We start from the raw sequence: 22,441 nt of genomic DNA, 5'->3' as shown, positions 1-22,441 counted from the left end.
CTACTTCAAAGGTATTTTTGCCCTGGTTTATGATTATGCAGGAAATGTAGATCTTAAAGGGGCTAGGTCATGCAATTTTAGGCAATTTCAGCACTGATCGAATGGTCTTAGAATTAACTAAAATATCAAAATAACTGTTCAAAACTATAGAAGAACTCTAACAAAACACAGGGAAGCCAAGAAGGGTCAAGGATGGACAAAACTCGAGAGGATTGAAATGGATTGAATTTGGGTAAATTTGAAAAACGTCGGCCCGTCTTTTTTCAAATTTATATCAGTCTATATCAAAATGTCATTTACAAGACTGGAAAATCATTCTCAGTTGTTATGTGGCCGTGATTTTGCAAATGAAAGACTCTTGCTCTGCCAATTTGATGTTTAGAGCTCATAATTAACAAAATTAAACAAAATTACCGAAAAAAAAAGCGTGACCTAGCCCCTTTAAGGACGTTCGCGCCCATTGCTACTGTGCATTTTTTTGCGCATGTCATGCACACGTCGTGCATCGCAGACCACAAAGGTAGACACGATGCTAAAGGCGCAAACATTTTCCACAAGAATGGAACGTGAAAGCGTGTGGCATCATGGGATTGCTGTGGACCCAGGTCTTCTTGGAAATGTCACGCAATGACGTGACAGTGCGAATATACCATCGCCTTGAGAACTTCGCAGCGATTTTACTCTCTTGAATGCTTAGTGACCCCCATTTTTCTTTCCGTAGACCACTTCCTTTCATGATTTTGTGCATTTTAACAAAAACAAAAAAATGTGTATGTGAGAAGTTACAAATATTTCGCCTTTTATGCTCTTGTGCGACCGAAGTTTTCTTTCTTTAGACTAGTACTTATGTATCGTTTTTCAAGGTCTATTTCACCTCAGAAAAAGACATCAGCTGCAAAGGTTAATTTAGTTATATTAGTTATGTTGAATTTAGTATGTTTACCTGATCTAAATTTCACTAATGCAGCTTTTTTATTGCTGACAGTTGTAAGCTAAGATCGTCTTAAAGTAACCCAATCTTCTAAAAGTGCACCTCATGATCTCGAAAATGAGCATGGTGACCCTCCATTTTTTTGCCTTTTTGGCAAAAGTAGATGATTACCATTCTGCGTGGCAAGTTTAAAAAAAATCTGTATGTGGGAACATTTTGGGCACGAACGTCCTTTCTCCTGATAGTTTTAAACCAAGCAAAAATATCACTGTATTATTAAGCATCACCGATAGGAAACCTGAGTAACTCAAGATGCGCGCAACGTATGCGCAATAACAAAAGTAGGCACCGTCCTTAACCCACAGGTGTAACAATTTTTTGTACCTTTCTTCGCAGAGGTTTCATTGAATTCCCTCTCTGGCAAGAAGAAATGGAAACCTGCACGAATCACCTCAACATTGTCCAGAACTCTTAAGTGGGTTAAACCTACCCCCTCAGAGCTTGAAATTACCGAAAAAAATCCATTCCCAATTATGGGACAAGATGCAAAAGTCTAGTTGCAATTTCCTAAATTTTAGTCGCAAAATCGTCGCGCTGCATTGTGTTGTCAGCGGTTTAGTAAAGCAAAATATGAGCCCACTATACTTGTGTGCAAAGAAACTGCTGAAAATGGCAAATGATATTGAAGCAATGGAGTTGTGCACGTAACAATACAGCTAAATTATGCTATATTCAGATTGAAAGACAGCAAGAAACAAACTAATTTTGTCATTTCTTTATTTCTTTTAGCAAAAGTAGCAGGAAAATGGCAACAAAGAAAAAACAAGTCGACAATTTGCAACTTATCCAGATATTTTAGTCACAAAGGGAAAAATTAAGTCGCAAATGCAACTGTAGTGGTCACAATTTCAAGCCCTGCCCCTCCAATGACTAGTTTGAATTTTAATGCAAACACCATGGCAGTGGAAGTGATGTTGCATTAATGTCATGACAGACATCTGAGACAGAAGATCGAGGAGATTCTGTGCAGAGTTTTCCTTTCCATTTCGCTCGAGCAGGAAATCAAGGAAACCTCTGCTGAATGGTTATTTGTTCCAAATTTCATTACAGAAAGATAGCCTGAACTGATTTGCCATGTTTTAAAAGTATCATAATAATTGTAAATTTGCATTCATGTATGAACTGTAAGTTATTCCATGTAAATGGAAATCATTACTGTAATAAACAGGTCTGTTACATGTATGTCTCTGCTATGATTTGCAAAACAAATATTACAAAGAATTCTCAAAAGCCTTATTCTGGAACATGATAACCCTACTACATTTTGCAAACCTTATTAAGCAGTAGTTGACTACACTGCACTTTAGGAGTGTTGGCCATCATGTTGAAGCATGTGATCCCACACCTTTTAACCCCAAGTACAGCTGTAACTAACTTTTTTTGGATGTGTGTAATGTAAAGTTGTCATATCTATCACTGGTCAAATGTATACTAAGAGTATGGGATAACTGTCCACCACGTATCTCAACAAACAAAACATTCTTAACGACATTGGCAAGTCACACAGTAGTTCCAACATCCCAACCAAGAGAAATAATGTTTGCCAACAAACTAGAATCCAACATTTGCTCAGGGCCTCCACGGACAAAATCAACTTGCAATTACCTGAGTACTCCAGGACTAAATCCTTATCATCCGATGAAAGATCAACTGGTGCATCTCCATAAGGTAGCTGTGTACTTGTTCCAGACACCAAAACTGCCCTCCCAGACTTGTTCATTCCACTTTTAATCAGTCCTTCTTTACTCACAGCAGCATTTTTCCCTTCACAATGCAAGATTTAAAAAAGGTTACCTGTCATTTCAGTTATCCTCAAAACCTACTTACATGTATTTAAAATAGGACAGCTACAAAGGTCAACAAACGTTTGGATATTTATTATTTTTATTATCAAGTAAAAATAATTAGAAAATATATGTATGCATGTACATCAATGAAACTTTAATAGTTTCAAATATTGCCAACTATCCTTTTATTGGTCATGTGGGCCTGACTGACACAGAATTTTCTTTGAGTCAAAAGGCTAAGCATTAAAACCTACTCAGGAGAAAATCTGTGTCCCAGACGTACACAAATTCTTTAAGTCCAAATGATAGTCATAGGGAAAAAAAGATCTACATATACAATGGTCACGTCAACAAGAACACCAACAAAACAAGAATTTAACATATTCACACTTAAAGCACCCCCAATTCACCAGACAGAATACTGCATCTATATAAAGTCCCAATCTCTGGTGGGAATGGGTTAATGAGCAAAACAAATGTTTGCCCTGGCATTTTGAAGTTTTGTACAATTCTCTCCTATTCTCTACAAATCTGGAACAAAAAATGACCAAATATTATGTTGTCTGGAAAACACACGTACAAAACCATACACTTTAATTTTCTGTCTTACTATTCATATCATCCCATTCCTACTGGTTTCTTTCTTGAATACTTAAGTAGTTTTTAGAAGTTAACTTGAATAGAGGCGAAAACACTTTTTAAAAAAATGAATTTGCAATATTAAAAATTTTGCTATTTTCGCAAATTCCATGATACAGTTCATTGCGTTATTTGCTTTAACCCTTTGACACAAACTGGCCAGACTATTTTACTTGTCAATGGGGAACCCCCGAGAGTCAAGGGGTTAAAACAATGGATACCCTGTTTGCTGAAGCACGATATAGTCCTAAGAGTAAATAGTTCATGTATTGTTTTTAGGCAAAGAGCCCCCCCCCCCCCCCCAAACGTATTGCATTATGGGATTGGGAAAATAGTCTATTATTGATTTCCACTGATTCCAGAATCCCAAGGGTAACACAATGTTTGCAAAAACGTAATCCTTCCTTGTACTTGTACATGTTCATCGCCGTGACACTAATTTCACCCATTGACTCCCAGGGGTTCCCTATTGACGAGTAAAATCGTCTGGCGTTAGACAGAGTAAAACACTAAGTCTGGCCAGTTTTGGCCGGTTTGGATGTCAATGGGTTAACGGGGACATAGTTTTTCAGTGAGTGATTAACATCTTCAGTTCCCACGGCCTGCTTCTGTCTGGCCTTGTAGCTCAGTCGGTAGAGCGGCGGTGATCTAACCCGAAGGTCGTGGGTTCAATTCCCACCCTGGTCAGAGTTTTTCTCTGTCCTTGTGTGGGCCCATTTCCATTAGTAGGGATAATGCTCACATGGTTCATATGGGGTTACACTCTAATCATCTAAGTCTAACAAAAACATTGTTTAGGATACATTTACAAAGAGTGATCAAGGGAAATCACTAAAGGTGCATTTACACGGCAGAGGAAAAATGGCACAGGTCCGATAAAAAGTGGAACGGTTCCAATCATTTTTGTAAAGAAACAGTGAACTTTTATCCGTTCCGCTACAGGACCATAGGCGCCTACAGTGTATGGTCCCGTAGCAGAACGGATAAAAGTTCACTGTTTCTTTACAAAAATGAATGGAACAGTTCCACTTTTTATCGGACCCGTGCCATTTTTCCTCTGTCGCGTAAACGCACCTTGAGTGTCCCAGGAGGGTACTTGGGTCAATTTTTTTAACTGCGGATCTTCCTATTTTAAAATCCCTGCTTACCAGAATTTTCTTATCCCAGAAATCCTGAAAATGTGCGACCCCATTCTAGTAACTCTACTAAAAATGTAACCCCATTATAGTTAATCCAGTCGTGAAAATGCGACCCTATCCCCCCCGGGGTGAGTGTTCATGATGACAGGGTCCCACATGCACTGTAAATAATTAACAAAAATAATGAAATTCGATAATAGAAAAAATAATGAAGCAACAGAACATAAATACAAAAGTCAGGCTGAATAAAAAACTAAATTTCATGCACGCAGAGTAACAAAACAAAAGAAAAGAACTTGAAGCGACTTCAGAATACCCGGCCACGATTGCGTGACATGGAACGGTTGCTCCCGTAGTCCCGCGGTCGTCGAATGCAAAATGTTAAAGTGAACTGCCAGCGCGGTCCGCAGTTCCGCAGTCGTTGAATGCAAAATGTTAAAGTGAACTGCCACCGCGGTCCGCAGTCCTGCAGTCGTTGAATGCAAAATGTTAAAGTGAACTGCCACCGCGGTCCGCAGTCCCGTAGTCGTTGAATGCAAAATGTTAAAAGGAAAGCACTAAAATGAACTGCAACCGTAGTCCGCAGTCCCGTAGTCGTTGAATGAAAATTGTTCAAGGGCAAGATGATCTCGTGAAAAGTGTAGTTAACCGAACCGCAACGTGAAAGCTAAAATTTTACGAGATTGCTTGGGCCTTATCACTGAAACGGGCGTTGGGCTTAATCAGTAAACGAGTGGTTTCTTCTTGGCACGATCTCGTGAAAAGTGTAGTGAACCGAACCGGAAAACGATAGCTAAAATTTTACGAGAATGCTAAGGCCTAACCACTGAAGCTAGTGCTTAGGCTTAATCAGTAAACGACTGCTTTCTTGTTCAGACGATCGTGCTTAGGCTTAATCAGTTAACGACCGCTTTCTTCTTCACACGATCTCATGAAAAGTGTAGTTAACTGAACCGCATAATAAAAGCTAAGAGTGCTTAGACCCAATCATTGAAACCAGCGCTTAGGCTTAATCAGTAAACAAATTCTTTCTTCTTCACACGATCTCGCGAAAAGTGTAGTTAACGGAACAGCAAAATGAAAGCTAAGGAGCGATTGCAGAATACCCGGTTTAGGAACAGAATTATGAATTCTATCCCATGCCACTGCGGACAAGCAGCATTGTTAAACACGACTGCGGGACTGCGGTGGCAGTTTTTTAAGTAAGACATTTAGTGGACGCGGAAGCACAATTGTTAAACACGACTGCGGGACCGCGGTGGCAGCTTTTTTAAGTAGGACATTTGGTGGGCCGGGTATTCTGCAATTTAGTCTTTATGGAGTTTCCATATGTAAATATTTATTGACTGCGGGACGGAGCAGGCATTTAATGTCACGCAATCGTGGCCGGGTATTCTGAAGTTTAGCCAAGAACTTTTCCCTCTTCACGTAGGAATGTATACAATATGTTTATTAAAACGGTAACAACACTTCTGTTGTCAATCGATGATGTTCATGTGTGGTTGTCTTTGTGTACATAACGTAAGAATCAAAAGTCGCTAAATAATTATTTGGAGTATTATTGGTGTATTTAATGTCTCAATAAAAGGGAGTTTGATTAACAATTAAACAGAAAACTTGGAAAAGACTTGGGCGATAAAGCGGTATTCTTTGGGGGAGAACGACTGTAGTATTAAGGGCATTGAACTTGTATAGGCTTAGCTTAATAATATCACGCGATAGGTTAATACCACAGCGATGATCTTCGCTTGTTTCTTTTTCTGAAAAAACCAAATGATTTGAAAGAAAATTCCCCCCAAAGACACGAAGTAATTAAAAGGAATCATTGATGACACAATCACAACCCTGACATTATATACGTGATCGAAAATGTAAGAATAAATTTGAAGGTGTCCTCTTCCTCACGCATGTTAGACGGACTCAAAAGATGCACCCAAACACATCTCTTTTTAATTCGGGAGAAAAGCAGATTGTATAACTCTATGTATCGAATTACCACCGGAAACTATAAAATCGAATATATTTCAATCTTGCTGTTTAGGCTTCCGTGTGTCTCGTCTCTTAAATTATTAACTTTCTGTTCCGTCGAAAATCAATGCAGGGTGCGACGAAAATGGACGAAACCAAGCGAATCAACCACGTTGAGCGCAAAATTAAAAATAGATGGAAATGTTTTTCACCCAAGGAATAGACTTTGGAAACTGGCTAATCATCTTTACCTTTTCGTTTTCCCTTCAAGGCATCTTTGGACGGATTCTTTTGACTTGAAAATGTTAACTCTTGGCTGTCGGAATCCGCATCCGCCATCAGGTTGATGAAGTATTAAATAAAGTGACAGCGCTTTGAAACTTTGAACCAGGTTCTCAGCTGCTATCATCTTGCAAGAGACTAGAACCGAGCAAGCCATTGAAGCCATCATGGCGGACGACAATGAGGCAATGGCCTCCCTTGTGTCCATAATTTCGCGGTTCGAGAATACTTTCAGTCGTCCGGAAGCGTATCTCAAACCTCCCATCTCTCTTGAGAAGGAGAATCTTGCTGTAGTCAAGGAAATATTTGATTTTTGCAAGAAGGACGAACTAAATGGTAGCCGATCTTTGGCAGGCACGTGTCCATTACAGGAACTTTTGGTGGATGATTTTGATCTGGAACAAATTTGGCAAGAAATTGAGCTACAGAATGGCCCGTTGTTGACACTTGGGAAAAGAGACGTTCAGAACGTGACACAAAACGCTAAAAACCTTACACTTTTAAGCGCAAGGAATAGTTTGGGAGATGCGTATGGAAATCACCTTAAGAATGAATTGTCTGAAAGTGATTCAGAAGCAGAGAGTGTTGACATGGAATTAAATCATTATAAAAATGGCGAAAATGGAGTAAATGATTTTGGTAATGATGAGGATGGCAGTTACGATGATGATGATGATGATGATGATGATGAGGATGAGGACGAAGAGGAAGAGGAGGATGATGATGACTATGACCGTCTTGTTAAAGGAAAAAGAACCATTGAGAGTAAACAGAAAAGAAAACACACATATTCCGCAAAAAGGACTCAGGTAGATGACACTTTCTTCAAACTTTCAGACATGATTCAATTCTTAGACAGAGAAGATAGACGATTTGAAAGAGCACATAAAAAGAAAACCCAAGGGATGGAAAATGATGACAATGAAGACAGCGATGAGAGTGACAGTGAGCTTGTTGATTACTTTATGGACATTGATAGCAACAAGGAAGATGAGGAGGATGAAGACTGGAGTAAAGCTCTTAGCGCGACTGAGTCTCTTTTTGGAAGGTGCATACAGTAGCCTGCATAATACATGTAGTTTTCTTGTTGTATCAGCATTAAAAGGAATTTAACTCATTGTTTTCCCCCCCCCCCCCCCCCCAATGACAAGTAAAAGCATCTGGCATTAGAAAATTTGAGTAAAAAAATTTGAGGTGTTAGACAGAGTAAAACAGGTGCAGATCCAGAATTTTTCCTAGCCTGGGGTGCACCACTAAGGAATGGGGTGGCTGACTGGTTATGTTTGTTTTTCTTCCAGAATACCAGTTGTATTAGAATGCTGCAGGTCATCTCGGGGGGAGAGGAGGTGTGTGCACACTACCTGCACCCTCCCCCTAGATCCGTCCCTGTAAAATCTATCAAGTCTCACTCCTAAGAGTCAATGGGTTAAGGGGACATAGCTTTTGAGTGAATGTAGAGCTTGTTAATCCACTGACTCCTGAAGGGCCCCCACTATTGGTGCATAATATCATCTGGTTTTAGACGACGGAGTAAAGTGTATAAAGTCTCACTCCTGGGAGTCAATGGGTTTAAGTTATCACCTGTAGATATGCTTTCAATCAGTGTCTAACAGAAGATGGGGTCAGATGGGGCATCTGAAACAATGAGTTATCTGTGGAAGTCATTAGCAACCACTACTACGCTTTGCAAAGTTGATGGCGAAGAAGCTAAAAGTTAAGGTGGATAATGAGCTTAACAAAGCGTTATATTTTTCTAAAAGTTAAGCTTAATGTTTACACTGTTGTAATAAAATTTTGCTGCAATTATGTAACTAATTCACTTTCTTTTTTATAAGTAAAAAAATTCTGGAAATTCCTGAGGGGAGGGGGGGGGGGGTCATCAAAAACCCCCCAGGAACGGAAAATCCTGGGGGGAGGGGGGGTGCAAATTAAAAAGTCTTCCGTGGTGGGGGTATGGATATTTTCTGGAGCCACACATTATTATTATTATTATTATTATTACTATTATAATTATTATTATTATTATTATTATTATTATTATTATTATTATTATTATTAACGTCATAAAGTGTCCCCCAAGGCTCTTCAAGTAAGGATAAACTGCTGTTATTGACCTTTGCCCTAACCTTTTTGTTAGAAATATAGGGAAGAAATTATGCTTACAGTTCGTACACTTCGTATTGGATATCAAAATTGGGCATTCATCTAATTAGTAGCATTCGTGGGCATAAGTGCAGTGCAGAGGTAACTGGCTAACCTTTTTTCCTTTTACCTTTTTGCTGTAAAGAATTGTGCTTAGTTGATGAGTTCTGTTGGCTCACCTCAGTGAGAAAGTCTAACACACTTGCCTATGTGGTATATTTATCACTGAAGTATTGATTTTTAATCTGTGGTGAAGCAAATATGGTCTTAGCACATGCATGTACATCTATGTATCAAAATTAATTGCACTGTTAAGCAAAGTTGCAAAACTAAAAAGTAGTTGAAATGATAGCTGCTACATCCAATTATAATGATTATGAAAAATACAGAGCATATATAATTTCCACTTTTGTGTTTTCTCTGTCTATACATGTGAATAGAAAAAAACAGAAAGGAAGGAAAAAGAAAAGGATATCTGCCAGAAAAATGAAGTATGCTGACTTTTTTGATCCACCTGATGGAGAAGGTGAAGATGAAGATGATGAAAAAATGAGTGAAAATGAGCAAGAGCTTGTGGAGAAAGGTGAAGCTATGGTTGCGGACAGTGAACATGGAATGGGTCTTGGAGAGAAGGAAAAAGCAATTTCCAGTTTTGAGAAGAAACAACAAAAGGTACAGTATGACCACATCAGTTTTTGAAAGCCTCAAGGGTCAAGAATTAATAATATGGTAAATATTATTACAAATTTTGTATGTTTTATAAGAAATAGATTTCATAGTGGGTCTGTCCAAAAAGTATGCTTCTGTTTGCAGCAAGAATTCTTCCTTGAATCAATAGTAATCTTTACATGCTGTGTGTAAATTTCTAATCCTAGCAACCGTTTTCTTTTTTCAGTTGAAGCAGAACATTGATAAGCTGGAAAATGCAAACGTAGCCCCCAAACCCTGGCAGATGTCTGGTGAAGCAGGAGGGAATGTGCGACCTATCAACAGTTTACTGGAAGAAGATGTCAGCTTTGATCATGCAACAGCTGCTGGTAGGGGCATTTTCAGCATTTTGCTGTTGCAATGAAAAAATGATGAAGAAAAGTTGTTTCAGTTTTGCATATCATTAAAACTGAAACTTACCGTTACGTGTAAGAAAGTACTTCGGTCATTTATATGTGCTACAGACGCATACTAAACAATCAACCCATGACAACTCACCACAAAAACACCACACCTGGCCTTGAAGGATTGTAGGTAGTTCTTTTGAAAGTATAACCAAGGTAATTTTTTTCAAGGATTGTGACATACATGTATTTGTGGCAAGGTATTTCACAAACTTATTATTTTCCATCCACTGGACTTGTGTTTCAACATTGAAAATAGAGTGGGAGACAGTCTTTGAAAATATGATGGTCATTATAAAAAAATTGTTACAGTATGGTGTGACTTGCATGTGCAGGTACTTGACTACCAGAACTTCTTCTATCCATGTGATCTGTGGCTAAATGTTGCTTCACAATTTTTTGAAAATAGCTCCAGATATAACAGAGGAAACAACTCAACAATTGGAAGACATTGTAAAGCAGAGAATTAAGGACCAGGTATGGTAACACTAACAGTCTGACATTTTCACTTCATTTTAGTAAAGCTTTGTCAAAAATGATAAGGGTTACTGAGTTTGTTATTATAAAAATAATAATTTCAAGATGATGATTAGCTTTCCTGAACATTATGCTGATCAACGTTTACATGTACACCTGTACATGTAAGTTGGTGAAGGTAACTCCAAGAATCACATGAGGGGACCCTATTTCTTTTTTCATCATAACAGGCCTGGGATGATGTTGAACGAAAGGTGAAGCCGGTGACAGAACCATTTGAGTACAAGAAAAAGATACCATTGGACCAAGAAAAAAGCAAATTAAGCCTCAGTCAGATTTATGAACAAGAGTACCTCAAACAAACACAGGTACAGTTGATAACAGTGCTATGGCATTACAGACCAATGCCTTGAAGCACAGACAAGATATCATGAATAAGCTGAGTATAGTTTATCCTCTTTTACAGAGTGTGACTACAAAACTTTTGCAAATGTTGTGGGACTTTGCACTTGAGTTGGCATTTCAAAAGAGATTGTGACAGTGTACTTGAAGATGCTCTTCAAACTTATACCAACTCCCCACCCCACCCCCTAAGAACCACCTAAATCAATTCAGAACAGAAACAGTAGGCTTGTTTTTTTTTCAAACACTTCAAACTCTTTTCTTTCACTAGTTGGGTGTGCCTTTCTGCCAATATTTTCATCTGTCTGTCCGGCAGTCTGCTTGTCATTTTTTTTTTAGCTCGCTCACAGTACGAGGGGAACATTGGGGGTTTCCCAGTACTGTATTTCCGCGAGAAACCGGATTGAAGTCTAATAATTCCGTAACGCAATTTCTGCACCGAATACCGTGAACAAAAACAGAGAAAAAGATGTAAACCAAAACATACATGTACGAGAACCGCTTTCCGTAGGGTTTGATCATACTGCAATTCCGAACTTTCACCTGGACTAGAATTTCCGAAATACCGCGCTAAAAATTAACAGATACCGCATTTCTGCAGACCCCAATGCCCCCCTCCAGTAAGTAAGTAAATTTTCCCTCCTCCATGTAGTTACCCATGCCCTTGGCTGAATCACTTAAAATCCCGTCTCCATTCGGCTGTTTGTATTTATAAAATTGTTCGGATTTAGTTTGGAGTGGACCACATAGGAACTCAATCGATCGTTTTTTTAATGAAAATCAAAAGCGAAATTAAGAAATGGCTCGTTGAGCATTTATGTTCATCAAATTAATGCACAAGTGTCTAAATGCCAGATTCCTATTTACAACGGCATAAAGGGTTGTTTTTTAGAGTGAGGTTATCTTAACTGTTCATGGTTGCCTGAGGAGTAAAGTTTGACGTACAATTTAGTGATGTTTCTGGAAGTTGAGGAGAAGGCTGAAGGGACACTTTGTGATATTTATCATAAACAACGTTTAAGTCATCATCCTGCATTCTTGGGGGAGAGTTACGTTTTTGCAAACGTTGGCCGTGTAGCACTTTATGATTCAACAGAATAAACTATTGTAGGGTAACGTCAAGTGCTGTTTTCTACCCATGTAAACCATGTGAGCGTTAGCCCTACTAATGGAATTGGGAAGAGTTTTTCTCTTTCCTTGTGTCTCACATGGTTTACATGGGTAGAAAACGGCACTTCACATTACCCTACAATAGTTAATTTTCTTGGGGAGGACTCTACCTGTACAACCCTATGTATGATGGGAGGCAGACCGCTTGGCTTTAGCCAGATCCGGAAAAGAAATAAATAATTGCAGAAATTGAACTTGTCACTGAATTGTTTTATTTTACCATTGCTTAAAGTGATCTCGCTTACAATTTGATTTGGATCGACTAATAAAAGGGTGCGGTACCCGTTACACAAAACGATTCACGTGCCTTAAGTGTCAATCAAGTCATCAAAGGTCATAATCAGTACTGTCCGGATGTACCATCCAACGAAACAAATTCATGAAGTCATTTCACGACACACCCCCCCTCCCCCCCCCCCTCCCCCCGGGCTGGGTCACCTCTGTGAATGAACTAAATCACAATTGAAATCTCCAGCGACTGCCACGTTGCAACCCGGTCCAAACTTGGACATCAACCAATCAGAGACCGCACGCTAATCACTCGTCTACGCTGCCCCTCTTGTGACTCAAGATATATGTTCATCTCCATTTATGTGATTAAAAGTTTAACGTAGGATTCGGACTATTTGTTTATCGACACATTGTAGGTTGAAGCTGAAGAGAAGGAAAATGAAGAACACGAAGAGATCAAAAGAATGATGACAAAGCTTTTCGCCAAGTTAGATGCCTTGTCCAACTTTCATTTTACTCCCAAACCGGTGAGTCACTCATTTAATTTGCTCATAACCTTTTCTTGAACTTCATGTACAAAGAAAGTCAACCGGAGAAAACGACAAGAACCAAAAGTGTGAGGTGGACAGACACTTTGTAAAGCAACTACAGGCTCCTCGAAGTGTTGTTGATCTAAAAATTCTTGCTATTCCTTTTGGAAAGAACTGTTCCCTGTCTCGTCTGCTTTACAAAGCCTCTTGGCACCCTTTACAATACAATACAATACATACTTAATTGACCGCTCCCCATAGGGGCTTTTCAGGGCCAATGAAACACAACGAAACGACAGAACAGAACAACAACAACAACTGTTAAGAATCCCAACTGGCTGGAGGCAAACCAGTTGGCTATTTACAAGTGCGGCTGGGAAGTTAAACCAAGGACTACCAGGATCAAATTCGACGTCGAGTGGTCAGAGCGGGTCTTGAACCCGGGATCTCCGGATATCAAGGCCACACTGCCCCCACACGATCAATTTGAGGTGGGCTTGCTCTACAAGTCTATGATGCCAAGTTCAGATTTGAATTCAGGATAGAAAGTCAAAACACAGGTTGAGACGTCAGTCAGACATGTCGATTCGAGCCTTCTATCGAGACATGCCGAAAGTTAAAGCGGCCGAGAAGGATCCACTTTTTATAACATTCTTCATCCTTTGGTTGTGAATCCCTCATCCTTCTTCGACGGCTGTTTAAGAACAAGACCAACGGGTTAGAACTGGACGTGGGCCCTGAAAAAATGCGAACATAATATATTCCCCATCTCCGAGAAAAAAAAACCTATTTAAAAGTAATTTATGTCCGTGGGCAGGCGATTACAAAGTGGAATAGACCACGCAAGACGCAATCTTGTATCTCAAAGCACGTTAAACTTAATAATTATACCAAGAAGGTTACTGTCCCAATTCCTTGCATCATATTTGATAAGCCCTCTCTCAGCTTGTATTTATATTAAAGACCCTTGGTTGGGAAAGCTTGCAATCTCCACACTTTGCGTCTTTGAAAACCATTGCATAGTAAATAAACGCTGTGCAGTCTAACGACCCTCTAAACGCAAAGTTGGTTTTTATTTCAGCTTAAACCCGAGCTTAAAGTGGTCGGCAATGTTCCTGTGATATCAGTGGAAGAAGTCGCCCCTGTAACCGTTAGCGATGCCATGATGTTGGCTCCTGAAGAGGTACACGAGAAGAAGAAGCAACAGAAGGGAACCACAGAATTGACAGAAACCGATAGAAAGCGAGAGCGAAGGGCAAAGAAACAAAGACAGCACCAAAGAGCCGTGGAAAAACTGAAAGGGAGGAAACTTATAGAGAAGCTCAGGCCAGGGCTTGGAAACAAGTACGCGAAACAGGCAGCTTTAAAGAGACTGGAAAAGGATAGCAAAACGTCGAAAAACGTGTCTTTGTTGAAAGATGATGGAAACGATAAAGCTGTGAAATCATCTTCAGCTTTCTTCTCTCGTCTTCAAGAAGAGGTTAGGGATCAAGTGAAGACAAAAAGGGAAACAACTAAGAAGAAACTGAATTCTACAACTACAGTGACTGACATGAAACTCTGATTACTGAGTAAAGTTAGAACGTTTAATATCCACCATCAATACTAAGAATTCAAATGTTTTTGTAAGCTATTTAGGTTGCTGAAATTTTTCGGTAGCTTGTCTCCGTCCATGCTCCTGCGTTCTCTGCTCTTTTGTTCCGAATTAGACGCCCATCAGAATTGGAAATGTTAATTTTTGTCAGACACTGTAACTTTAGGTAAAGAATATGTAATAGTAACTGGACTGAGTGGAGTACAATTCAGGGAGAAATCGTGCGATTGAAAACAGCAATGGAGACCCCATCCAAGTGCCAGTGATTGACGCGCGAATGGCGTAAGTGTCCATTTACCGGTAGCTAATAGCACATTTGCATGATGACGCCATTTGACTACAAGTACCAGAATCCTTTAGGTTTTGCTTGTCTCATGCTAATTGGAGCTATTGTTATTTTTACCCCACCGGGAATACAAAATTTAAATAAGCTATCGTGAAAGTTGGCTATTTGGAGTTGTTCAAATTGTATACCTGAATTGGACACTCACTTGCTCGCTCGCCAATTACTTGACAAATAGGCGCGAAAAGAAACCAATCAGATTCGAGAATTTTGTAATAGTTACGATTATATTTTTTTATTAGGTGACAGAAACGATCTCTTCCCTGTAGGAACCATTCACCTCACTTCAATATAGAAGGAGGGAAGCTAGGCACCTTCGGGCTTTTCTCTCTTGACTCTTCCTGCGAGCAACCTGAAAAGGGATTAAACTAGGTATCCAGATATCAACTATATGACCAAAGCAATACAAGTCAGTCTTACCTCATCTTTTCCCCAAACTTTAGAAAGAAAGTATGTACTAAATTAGAACCTTTGAAGCCAGTTTGATTCTTTCGACAAACAAACTCGATTTCCATTTATAAGAAAGTGACATCGGCAAAGATTTCTCGATTGGTACATGCAAGGGTTACGTTTTTGCAAACGTTGGCCGTGTAGTACTTATATTTCAACTGAATTGACTATTAGCACTTCACATTACCCTCCAATAGTTTTCTCAATTGATAAACTGCAGCCGAACGGAAGCCGTTTTTGTAAGCTAGAGAAAGTCACGACCAGAGTGCGATCCAACCAAACCAAGGTGCGAACCCCTTTTGGAACGCAAATCATCCGTGATCTAGTACATGCTTTGTAGATGCAAAAAATAAAGAATTACACCTTGGAGGAACTTATTACCAGCAAGAATGCAAAGTGACACTGTACATGTCAGTACTTTCCCAGTCTTTCACTTTACCGTAGCTTAATAATGCTCCCCTCCCCGAAGTCAGCAAGACACGATGGGACCCTGCACATGACATCTTGGCAGTTTCCAGGTCACGAAACGTCTTTTCTCAAACTCATTAATAATTCATGAGCTCAAAGCCAATTCGTCACATGCATGACTTTTGAAACCCAATGAAAACCTAGATGAAAACCACACGTGTTTTGGATATCATATCCAAACCCCACGTTGTTTTCATCTGATTCCTCATTGGATAACAAGATTTACGCATCAAAACAAAAGAAATTAAACCAAAGAACAGCGTTTTTTAATAACTCATTTTCCACTGTTTACAGCAATGTTTACATCACAATTAGCAAAGGAAGCAGAATTTAAAAATGCACAACCTTGTTTGAGAAGCCATATAAAAAAAGTCGAAACAATAAAAGCACTAAGCCTTCGGCTTCGTTCTTTCATTCAGTTTCTCGGTGTTTGGAACCTCCAGCTATTATGAAGCACTCACACTCGTTGTTGATGTCTTAATTATAGCATCACATTTAAAAGCATACATCTTTTCACCCCCCCCCCCCCTCCCCCCTCCCCTCCCTCCAAAAAAAAATGCACTGGCTTTGTTTTTGATTTCACTCTATTGGGACATCTTCATGTACCAGGAGGAATTGCAAACCGATGATTATGCAATTTTTTTTTTTTTGTTTTTTTTTTGGTGGGGGGGGGTGGGGGGGGGAGTGGTTGTATTATCGGATTGTGCAAGTACCGGACCGGATGTACCGCGAGCAGGTATACCATGGGACCTCCGAAAGACCCCCCAAACACCACAGATACCCTTACATACACAAGACGCCTGGCATAAGAAGCCGATACTGCGAGTCAGAGAGGCTCTAAGCGGCTAAAAGTGGTGATCCCTTCGGACTGGATGACTAAACAGCTGAGAAGATAAACTTGTTAAGGCCTCAGCTGGAGTGCGGATATAGAGCAGATAAGCATTGCTAGTCCAACGACGTAACGCTTGAATGAGGTGATCCGGTATACCCTGCCAAACGGCTACTGTAGCTGCGCCAATGCGGAAGCTGTGGCTTGAGAAATTACCGGGAACACCAGCCGTAGCTAGGATCTCTCGAAGCCATGAAGTGAGAACCGGGCGCGACAAAGGTTGGCCAGATTGGAAGCGAAGGAGAGGACCAGGGCCATCCCCCCGGGCCGAAGAAAAAAGATGAGGTGCTGATCGGAGACCAAAGGGGAGGACAAGGTTTACATAGTACTTTCCCCGCCACTTCATGTCTAACAATACCCTATCCGTTGGGTGAACTGGAATATTTCGATAAGCGAACTCCACATCAAATTTTGCCATCAAAGCCCGCCGACCAAGCCGAATTACCTTACGAATGATCTGATCCAACCTCGTTCCCAGGGTCTCTCTTCTCTGCCTCCCTTGGTCGTTGAAAGAGAGACCCTGGTTGCGACTGATCACGTGACCATCTATCCATCCAAAACCACAGGGTGGGTGGGTACTCAAGTACATTTGGTCGAGAGGACGATAAAATACCATCCGAGAGAAGGTGAAGTTGAATAATTGTTTGTTTCAAAATGGCGCTCGAGTTTCTGAGATGTGTTCAGAAGGCGCTACTTTCGGCTGTCTATGACGATATAAAATTGAAAGTGAAACAAGTCATTTGCCTGGACAGTTTATATTTAAAGAAAGATTTAGTTGCTGTTCTTCCTACCGGCTACGGGAAATCCTTAGTTTTCCAAGTTCTGCCTCGATTGTTGAGGGAAAGAGAGGAAACACGGGCAACCACAAACCCTACATAAACTTGAGTCAGCAGAGTAAAACAACGTCTTTGGTGTTTGGTTTTGAAACATGATTTTAGAGCGAAAACTACTGTGCCAAGTGACATACCCATCTCTCCCTGCCTTAGTAAATTTGTTACTGTGACAATCAAAAACCCTGTTACCCCACCCTTCCAGCAGATTTTTTTACCACCCAGATTCTGGGTGGTCACGTGACCAGCCGCAACCAGGGTCTCTCTTCCAACGACCAAGGGAGGCAGGGAAGAGAGACCCTGGGAACGAGGTTGGATATGATCTACGTGGATTTACTGCATGGTGAAATCCTCGGCAGAGATCCCATCATTGACGCTGGAACCGTGAGGGGAAGACAGATCCACCATTAGGCGCCATTTTCCTGGTTGACCCTTCTTTGAGATTACACCAAAGCTACTGATGTGAAGTACAAGGAGGGATTACGTTTTTGCAAACGTTGGCCGTGTAGCACTTATATTTAAACAAACGTAACTGATTAGAGTGTAATGTAAAGAGCTACCCCATATGAAGCAAGTGAGCGTTGGCCCTACTAAGGGAAATGGGCCCACCCAAGGACAGAGAAAAACTCTGACCAGGGTGGGAATTGAACCCACGACCTTCGGGTTAGATCACCGGTAACCGATCAAGGTCAGACGCTTCGGGTTAGATCACCGCTAACCAATCAAGGTCAGACGGGAGCAGGCCGTGGGAACTGAAGATGTCAAAGTCACGACAATGAACATGTACAAGTACAAGAAGGGATTACGTTTTTGCAAACGTTGGCCGTGTGGGTCTTATATTTAGACAGACTTACTGATTAGAGTGTAATTCTACCCCATATGAACCATGTGACCGTTAGCCCTACTAATGGCAATGGGCCCACACACGAGTTTTTCTCTGTCCTTGTGTGGGCCCATTTCCATTAGAAGACAGACTAGTTTCTGTAACCGACATGCAGGGGAAATACTTATGGGAATTTACAGGGGCACCCAACGAATCTGTTGCTCACATTATCTGTTCCCAAGAGGAATCTTGCTGGCTGGCAAAAATATAGGTGTTTCGATGAGCTGGCTAGGAAATTTTGTTATTGATGGAGGTTTTGCCTGGGAATTACTGACCTTTTCTAGCATTTCAAGCCGAGCTGGCTGTAGAAACTCTGAAGACTGAGGACGACTAAAAAAAAAAAAAAAGAACCCGTTCCCTCTCCCAGAGAGTAGTCACAAACATACGACGGCTGGTCAGAGTGATTGCGCTTGCGGAAAAAAACTGTTTTGTCCTGATTTTGTCGCTTTTGTTCGGTCGTTTTGGATCGAGGGATTTGAAAGCGCGCGGAATTCCTGGCTGGGAAATAAATTTGATCAGCTGGCTGGGAAACCAACCAATTTTATCTAGCTGGCTGGGAAATTTCTTGTGTGTCTTGCTGGGAAAAAGGAACAGATAATGTTTTCCCAGCAACACTGAAAAACACCTGAAAATGCCTTAATAACATTTATTTTCATTAACTGGGGTATACAATATACAATACACAACAAATTGGTCGTTGGGTGCCCCTGAATTTAGACAGTTAAAAATTGCTACGAAGTTGAAACAAAAATATTGAAGACGCATGGCGATTGATCATGCGCAAAAGTTAAAAAAAAACAGGTTTGACAAGCCGAAATTGATTGACTCATCCTTTTTTTTGGATGATCGGGGGATCAAAGAATGTGCAGGCCGCGAGCAGAGTCTTCTTTCCTCTTCCCGACTTTTCTCGGAAGATCGAAAGAGACTCTGTCCGCAGGGTAAACTTAGCCAGACCCGACCGCTATTAATTTGTTGGTATGTGCGCAGTATCAGGAGCTTGTATTGAGAGATCCTTCCACCGGTGTGGGAAATATGAGGTCAGGATCATGGTATAGATAGAGAAGGCCTCCATCCATGTCACAATGTCATCGACCTTAACACGTGAGCGTTTAGGATTTGAGCTGACAATCATGCGACCATCGAACAAAAGCTGCGGCTCCGATTCTGACTGAGCGATATTGGCCGGCAACAAATCGCTGAAATCTACAAACTTCCCAGAGACGATCTGACTGACAGTTTTGCTGGAACTGGGGAAAAACCCGGGCCGACAACGAACGGTTGGTTCAGTACGGGGAGTGAAGGCACGCGGACTTCACTGGCGGAGAACAGGCCAGGCGATGCAACAGACGTGGCACTAGCTATAGAGAAAATCGTTGATACTGAAGGCAAAGTGCGGATTAAACTCGCAGCCGCAGGAGTCGAAGAAACGGGAGTAGAGAACGTGTTGACAAATGAGGGAACAATAAAGGATTGCATACCTGAAGACGAATTTGAAAAAGCTGAAGCCATAGGCAAGGCGCTACCAGACGCAAAAAAGGCCGAAGAGCGAAATTCGAGATCGGCTGGACCGCTCCCAAAAGAAAGATACGAACTCGCAGGGTTTGTCACCACGGCGAGCGAACTATGAGCGGAGCTGACGGGCGAAGAGACTTGCTCTAATGACTGCTCTTTTTCCAAAGCTAACGAAGCTTTAACCGCTGCCACAATCTGAGCTACGACATTTGGGGAAATCGCAGTCGTCCCATCTCAAAAACTATGAGAATCAGCGACCGAAGAAGCCGGGCAACTTGAGGTTGACAATTGAACCCGCGTGTTTCCTACTTTGGTCATAATAATTTAACTGGCAGTTCAACCGGCCAGAGTTCCTTTACAAAACAGTTGAACTATCATGAATATTCAGGGGTATTAACTGCGCGCGAGTTGCTCGGAAGCGAAAAGTAAAGGATATTCGGAGTTTGAGTGGCCAATCAGAGAGCGCCTTCAACGCTATCCACTGTTTTAGTGCTGTCATTCTTCATCTGGTTTTAGTGTATACTATTAATCCAGATATAATTCCCATTCAACAGGACTTATCTTTGGTGAACAGACGAAAGCCGGTTACAATGACGAAGCAAACAAAAACAAAATAAACATTTTCTCAATTTTGGGCTTTATATTTTTCAACAAAGTTGAACTTTAACGTATCTTTTCTATTCATCAAGCCCACTCTATTTCATTCCTAAAATTTTATTCATAAATTTTTCCACAATCAAATCTGAGACTTAAGAGAGTTTGGTTTGTCCTCCTATATTTGTTTTACATTCTTCAGAAATTGTGCACACCGAAATGTAAAATGAAAACTAATATTTACATGTTAAGTAACTCAGGATTTGAATGCTAAAGGATTAGTGCTGTCAAAACTTCCACCGTTCCCCGGGTTTCGGAGCATCTTTATACTCGTCGATTGGTGTACTGAAAGCGGCATTTTTACGGAAAGGAGTGTCCTCCGTTCGAACTTGAGAAACGCCCTGAAAGAAACATCAGTTAGGTGATTACTTAACTACAGATAAGGTCCACATGCTAAAAGGAGGAAATTGTGCTAAAAGCTCTCTAAGGCAAGAATAATGTAACCAGCACTTCTCATACATAGAGGATATTACATGGCCACGCGGAGATACGAAATTTCTCTTCGAGTGTGAGCGCAGCGAACAAGTGAAATATTTTTCAATACGAGAAGATAAAGAGGCCATGTAATATTCTATTTATTATACTAACACCAATGAAATACTAAACCATTTCACGAAAGGCATCTAAACGCCCAATTTTCATATGTAACCATAGCAACAGTGATCTTTTCACCTGTGAAGATAATGATCATGTTTTCGCGCGAAAGCTCACTTCGTATTTCATTGGTGTTTATATAATAATTACATTTTATGATTTATTATATAGATACTGATGAAAAAAAAAAAAATACCAGGATTTTTCCTTTTACTAAAAAATCATATCCTCACTGCACACAGTGAACATATCATTGTCAAAAGGTATAACTTGCAGTGATTGAGCTTTCAGCTTTTAAGAATCATCAGCCTAAGCTAGAAAATAGCACTTTTTAAAGACAACATAAGTGTACTAAAAGACCTTCAATGTTGATCACACACACTACTTGCCACCAAATGAGTCTGTTTTGTTGTTTCGGATTCTCAGGAATCATCTTGAGTTCAAAAAACATCATTCACAATAATTTTTTTGTCATTCAGGTTTTACTTACATGAACCTCTTCAGCTCTCTCGAGCCAAAAAGTAGCAGGTTGTTCAGTTTTCACGTCATGATCCTGATTAACAGAAAGAAACACAAAGTATGCATTGTTGCTTTCCACAATCACACTTAACATGCAAACCCAACAAACAAACAGCAACTACTGACTTTTTTTTTTCTGTTGTCCATCATATACGAGGCAACAATCATGGTGGTAATTAATAATTGAACGAGAGGACCTGTCTCCAGCCAAAACTGGATCAACTTTTGGTGATCAACAGTTCGCCAAGTTGGTCCAATGTTGGTTAAGGGGCACTGTCCTTCTCAATTACCTTAACAAAAATGGAAACCACTCACATGCAAAGAGAAAGTGATTCTGCAGCTCCAATGGCAGCAGCAAAAAAAAAGTAAGACTGCATGTGGATTAACGATTGGGTTTCTTTGCTTAATTCAACAGTGAAATAAACCCTTTGGCTTTAAAAATACCGTAGTTGTAGTCAGGCATGATAAAAATGATTAAAAAACTTGTTGTCACTGACTAAAAAACTTATGTAAAAAGAATGAAGGGGGTAGTTTCTAAAGAAACTGTGGTGCTGCGTCGGTGGGGAAGTAGTATACAAAAATTTGGTTTTATCAACAGAGTTGATAATGTAAATTGGCCACCGTACAGAGATTCTAAAAGCTGACGTTTTATGTAAAAAGACGTTTCGGTCAAAACACTATGACCTTCTTCAGCATAAAATGGCTTCCAAATACAAAATGAGTGCTTTAAAATGAAAGCACTCATTTTGTATTCGTAAGCCATTTTATGCTGAAGAAGGTCATAGCATTTTGACCGAAACATATTTTTACATAAGTTTTTTAGTCAGTGACAACA

The 22,441-nt window shown here is 40.3% G+C and overlaps 3 protein-coding genes across 3 annotated transcripts in view; 1 reads left to right on the top strand and 2 right to left on the bottom strand.

The window, feature by feature from the left end:
- LOC138023022 (uncharacterized) overlaps positions 1-6,876 on the bottom strand; it is a 37,050-nt gene extending 30,174 nt beyond the window's left edge. The window contains exons 1-2 of the mRNA XM_068870060.1: positions 6,776-6,876; positions 2,597-2,755 (exon numbers count right to left, since the gene is read on the bottom strand). Of these exons, the coding sequence (XP_068726161.1) occupies positions 2,597-2,755; positions 6,776-6,863 (247 nt within the window). The 5' untranslated portion in view covers positions 6,864-6,876. The remainder of the gene's footprint in view (positions 1-2,596; positions 2,756-6,775) is intronic.
- A 77-nt stretch (positions 6,877-6,953) lies between these two features.
- LOC138023031 (U3 small nucleolar ribonucleoprotein protein MPP10-like) lies at positions 6,954-15,643 on the top strand. Its single transcript, XM_068870066.1, has 7 exons — positions 6,954-7,854; positions 9,389-9,620; positions 9,844-9,985; positions 10,470-10,537; positions 10,768-10,905; positions 12,757-12,867; positions 13,952-15,643. Exons 1-7 carry the CDS (start codon positions 6,974-6,976, stop codon positions 14,432-14,434), a joined length of 2,055 nt encoding a protein of 684 aa, XP_068726167.1. The 5' UTR covers positions 6,954-6,973; the 3' UTR covers positions 14,435-15,643.
- Positions 15,644-20,459: 4,816 nt separating this feature from the next.
- Positions 20,460-22,441, bottom strand: part of LOC138022968 (sperm-associated antigen 8-like) — a 6,682-nt gene continuing 4,700 nt past the window's right edge. Inside the window, exons 6-7 of the mRNA XM_068870003.1 lie at positions 21,578-21,640; positions 20,460-20,834 (exon numbers count right to left, since the gene is read on the bottom strand). Coding sequence (XP_068726104.1) covers positions 20,721-20,834; positions 21,578-21,640 — 177 coding nt within the window. The 3' untranslated portion in view covers positions 20,460-20,720. The remainder of the gene's footprint in view (positions 20,835-21,577; positions 21,641-22,441) is intronic.

Source organism: Montipora capricornis, chromosome 2 (genome assembly GCF_036669925.1).
Source record: "Montipora capricornis isolate CH-2021 chromosome 2, ASM3666992v2, whole genome shotgun sequence".
NCBI classification, from domain to species: domain Eukaryota; kingdom Metazoa; phylum Cnidaria; class Anthozoa; order Scleractinia; family Acroporidae; genus Montipora; species Montipora capricornis.
Note: the sequence above shows the minus strand (reverse complement) of the source record. Positions and strands in the feature narration are given on the sequence as shown.

What these genes read in the sequence shown, in the direction of transcription:
- LOC138023031 (XM_068870066.1), top strand. Translation starts at nt 6,974, where the DNA reads ATGGCGGACGACAATGAGGCAATGGCCTCCCTTGTGTCCATAATTTCG. An exon ending in TGATCATGCAACAGCTGCTG is followed by an intron (nt 9,986 to 10,469) that starts GTAGGGGCATTT and finishes TTTTGAAAATAG; the next exon opens with CTCCAGATATAACAGAGGAA. An exon ending in AGCAGAGAATTAAGGACCAG is followed by an intron (nt 10,538 to 10,767) that starts GTATGGTAACAC and finishes TCATCATAACAG; the next exon opens with GCCTGGGATGATGTTGAACG.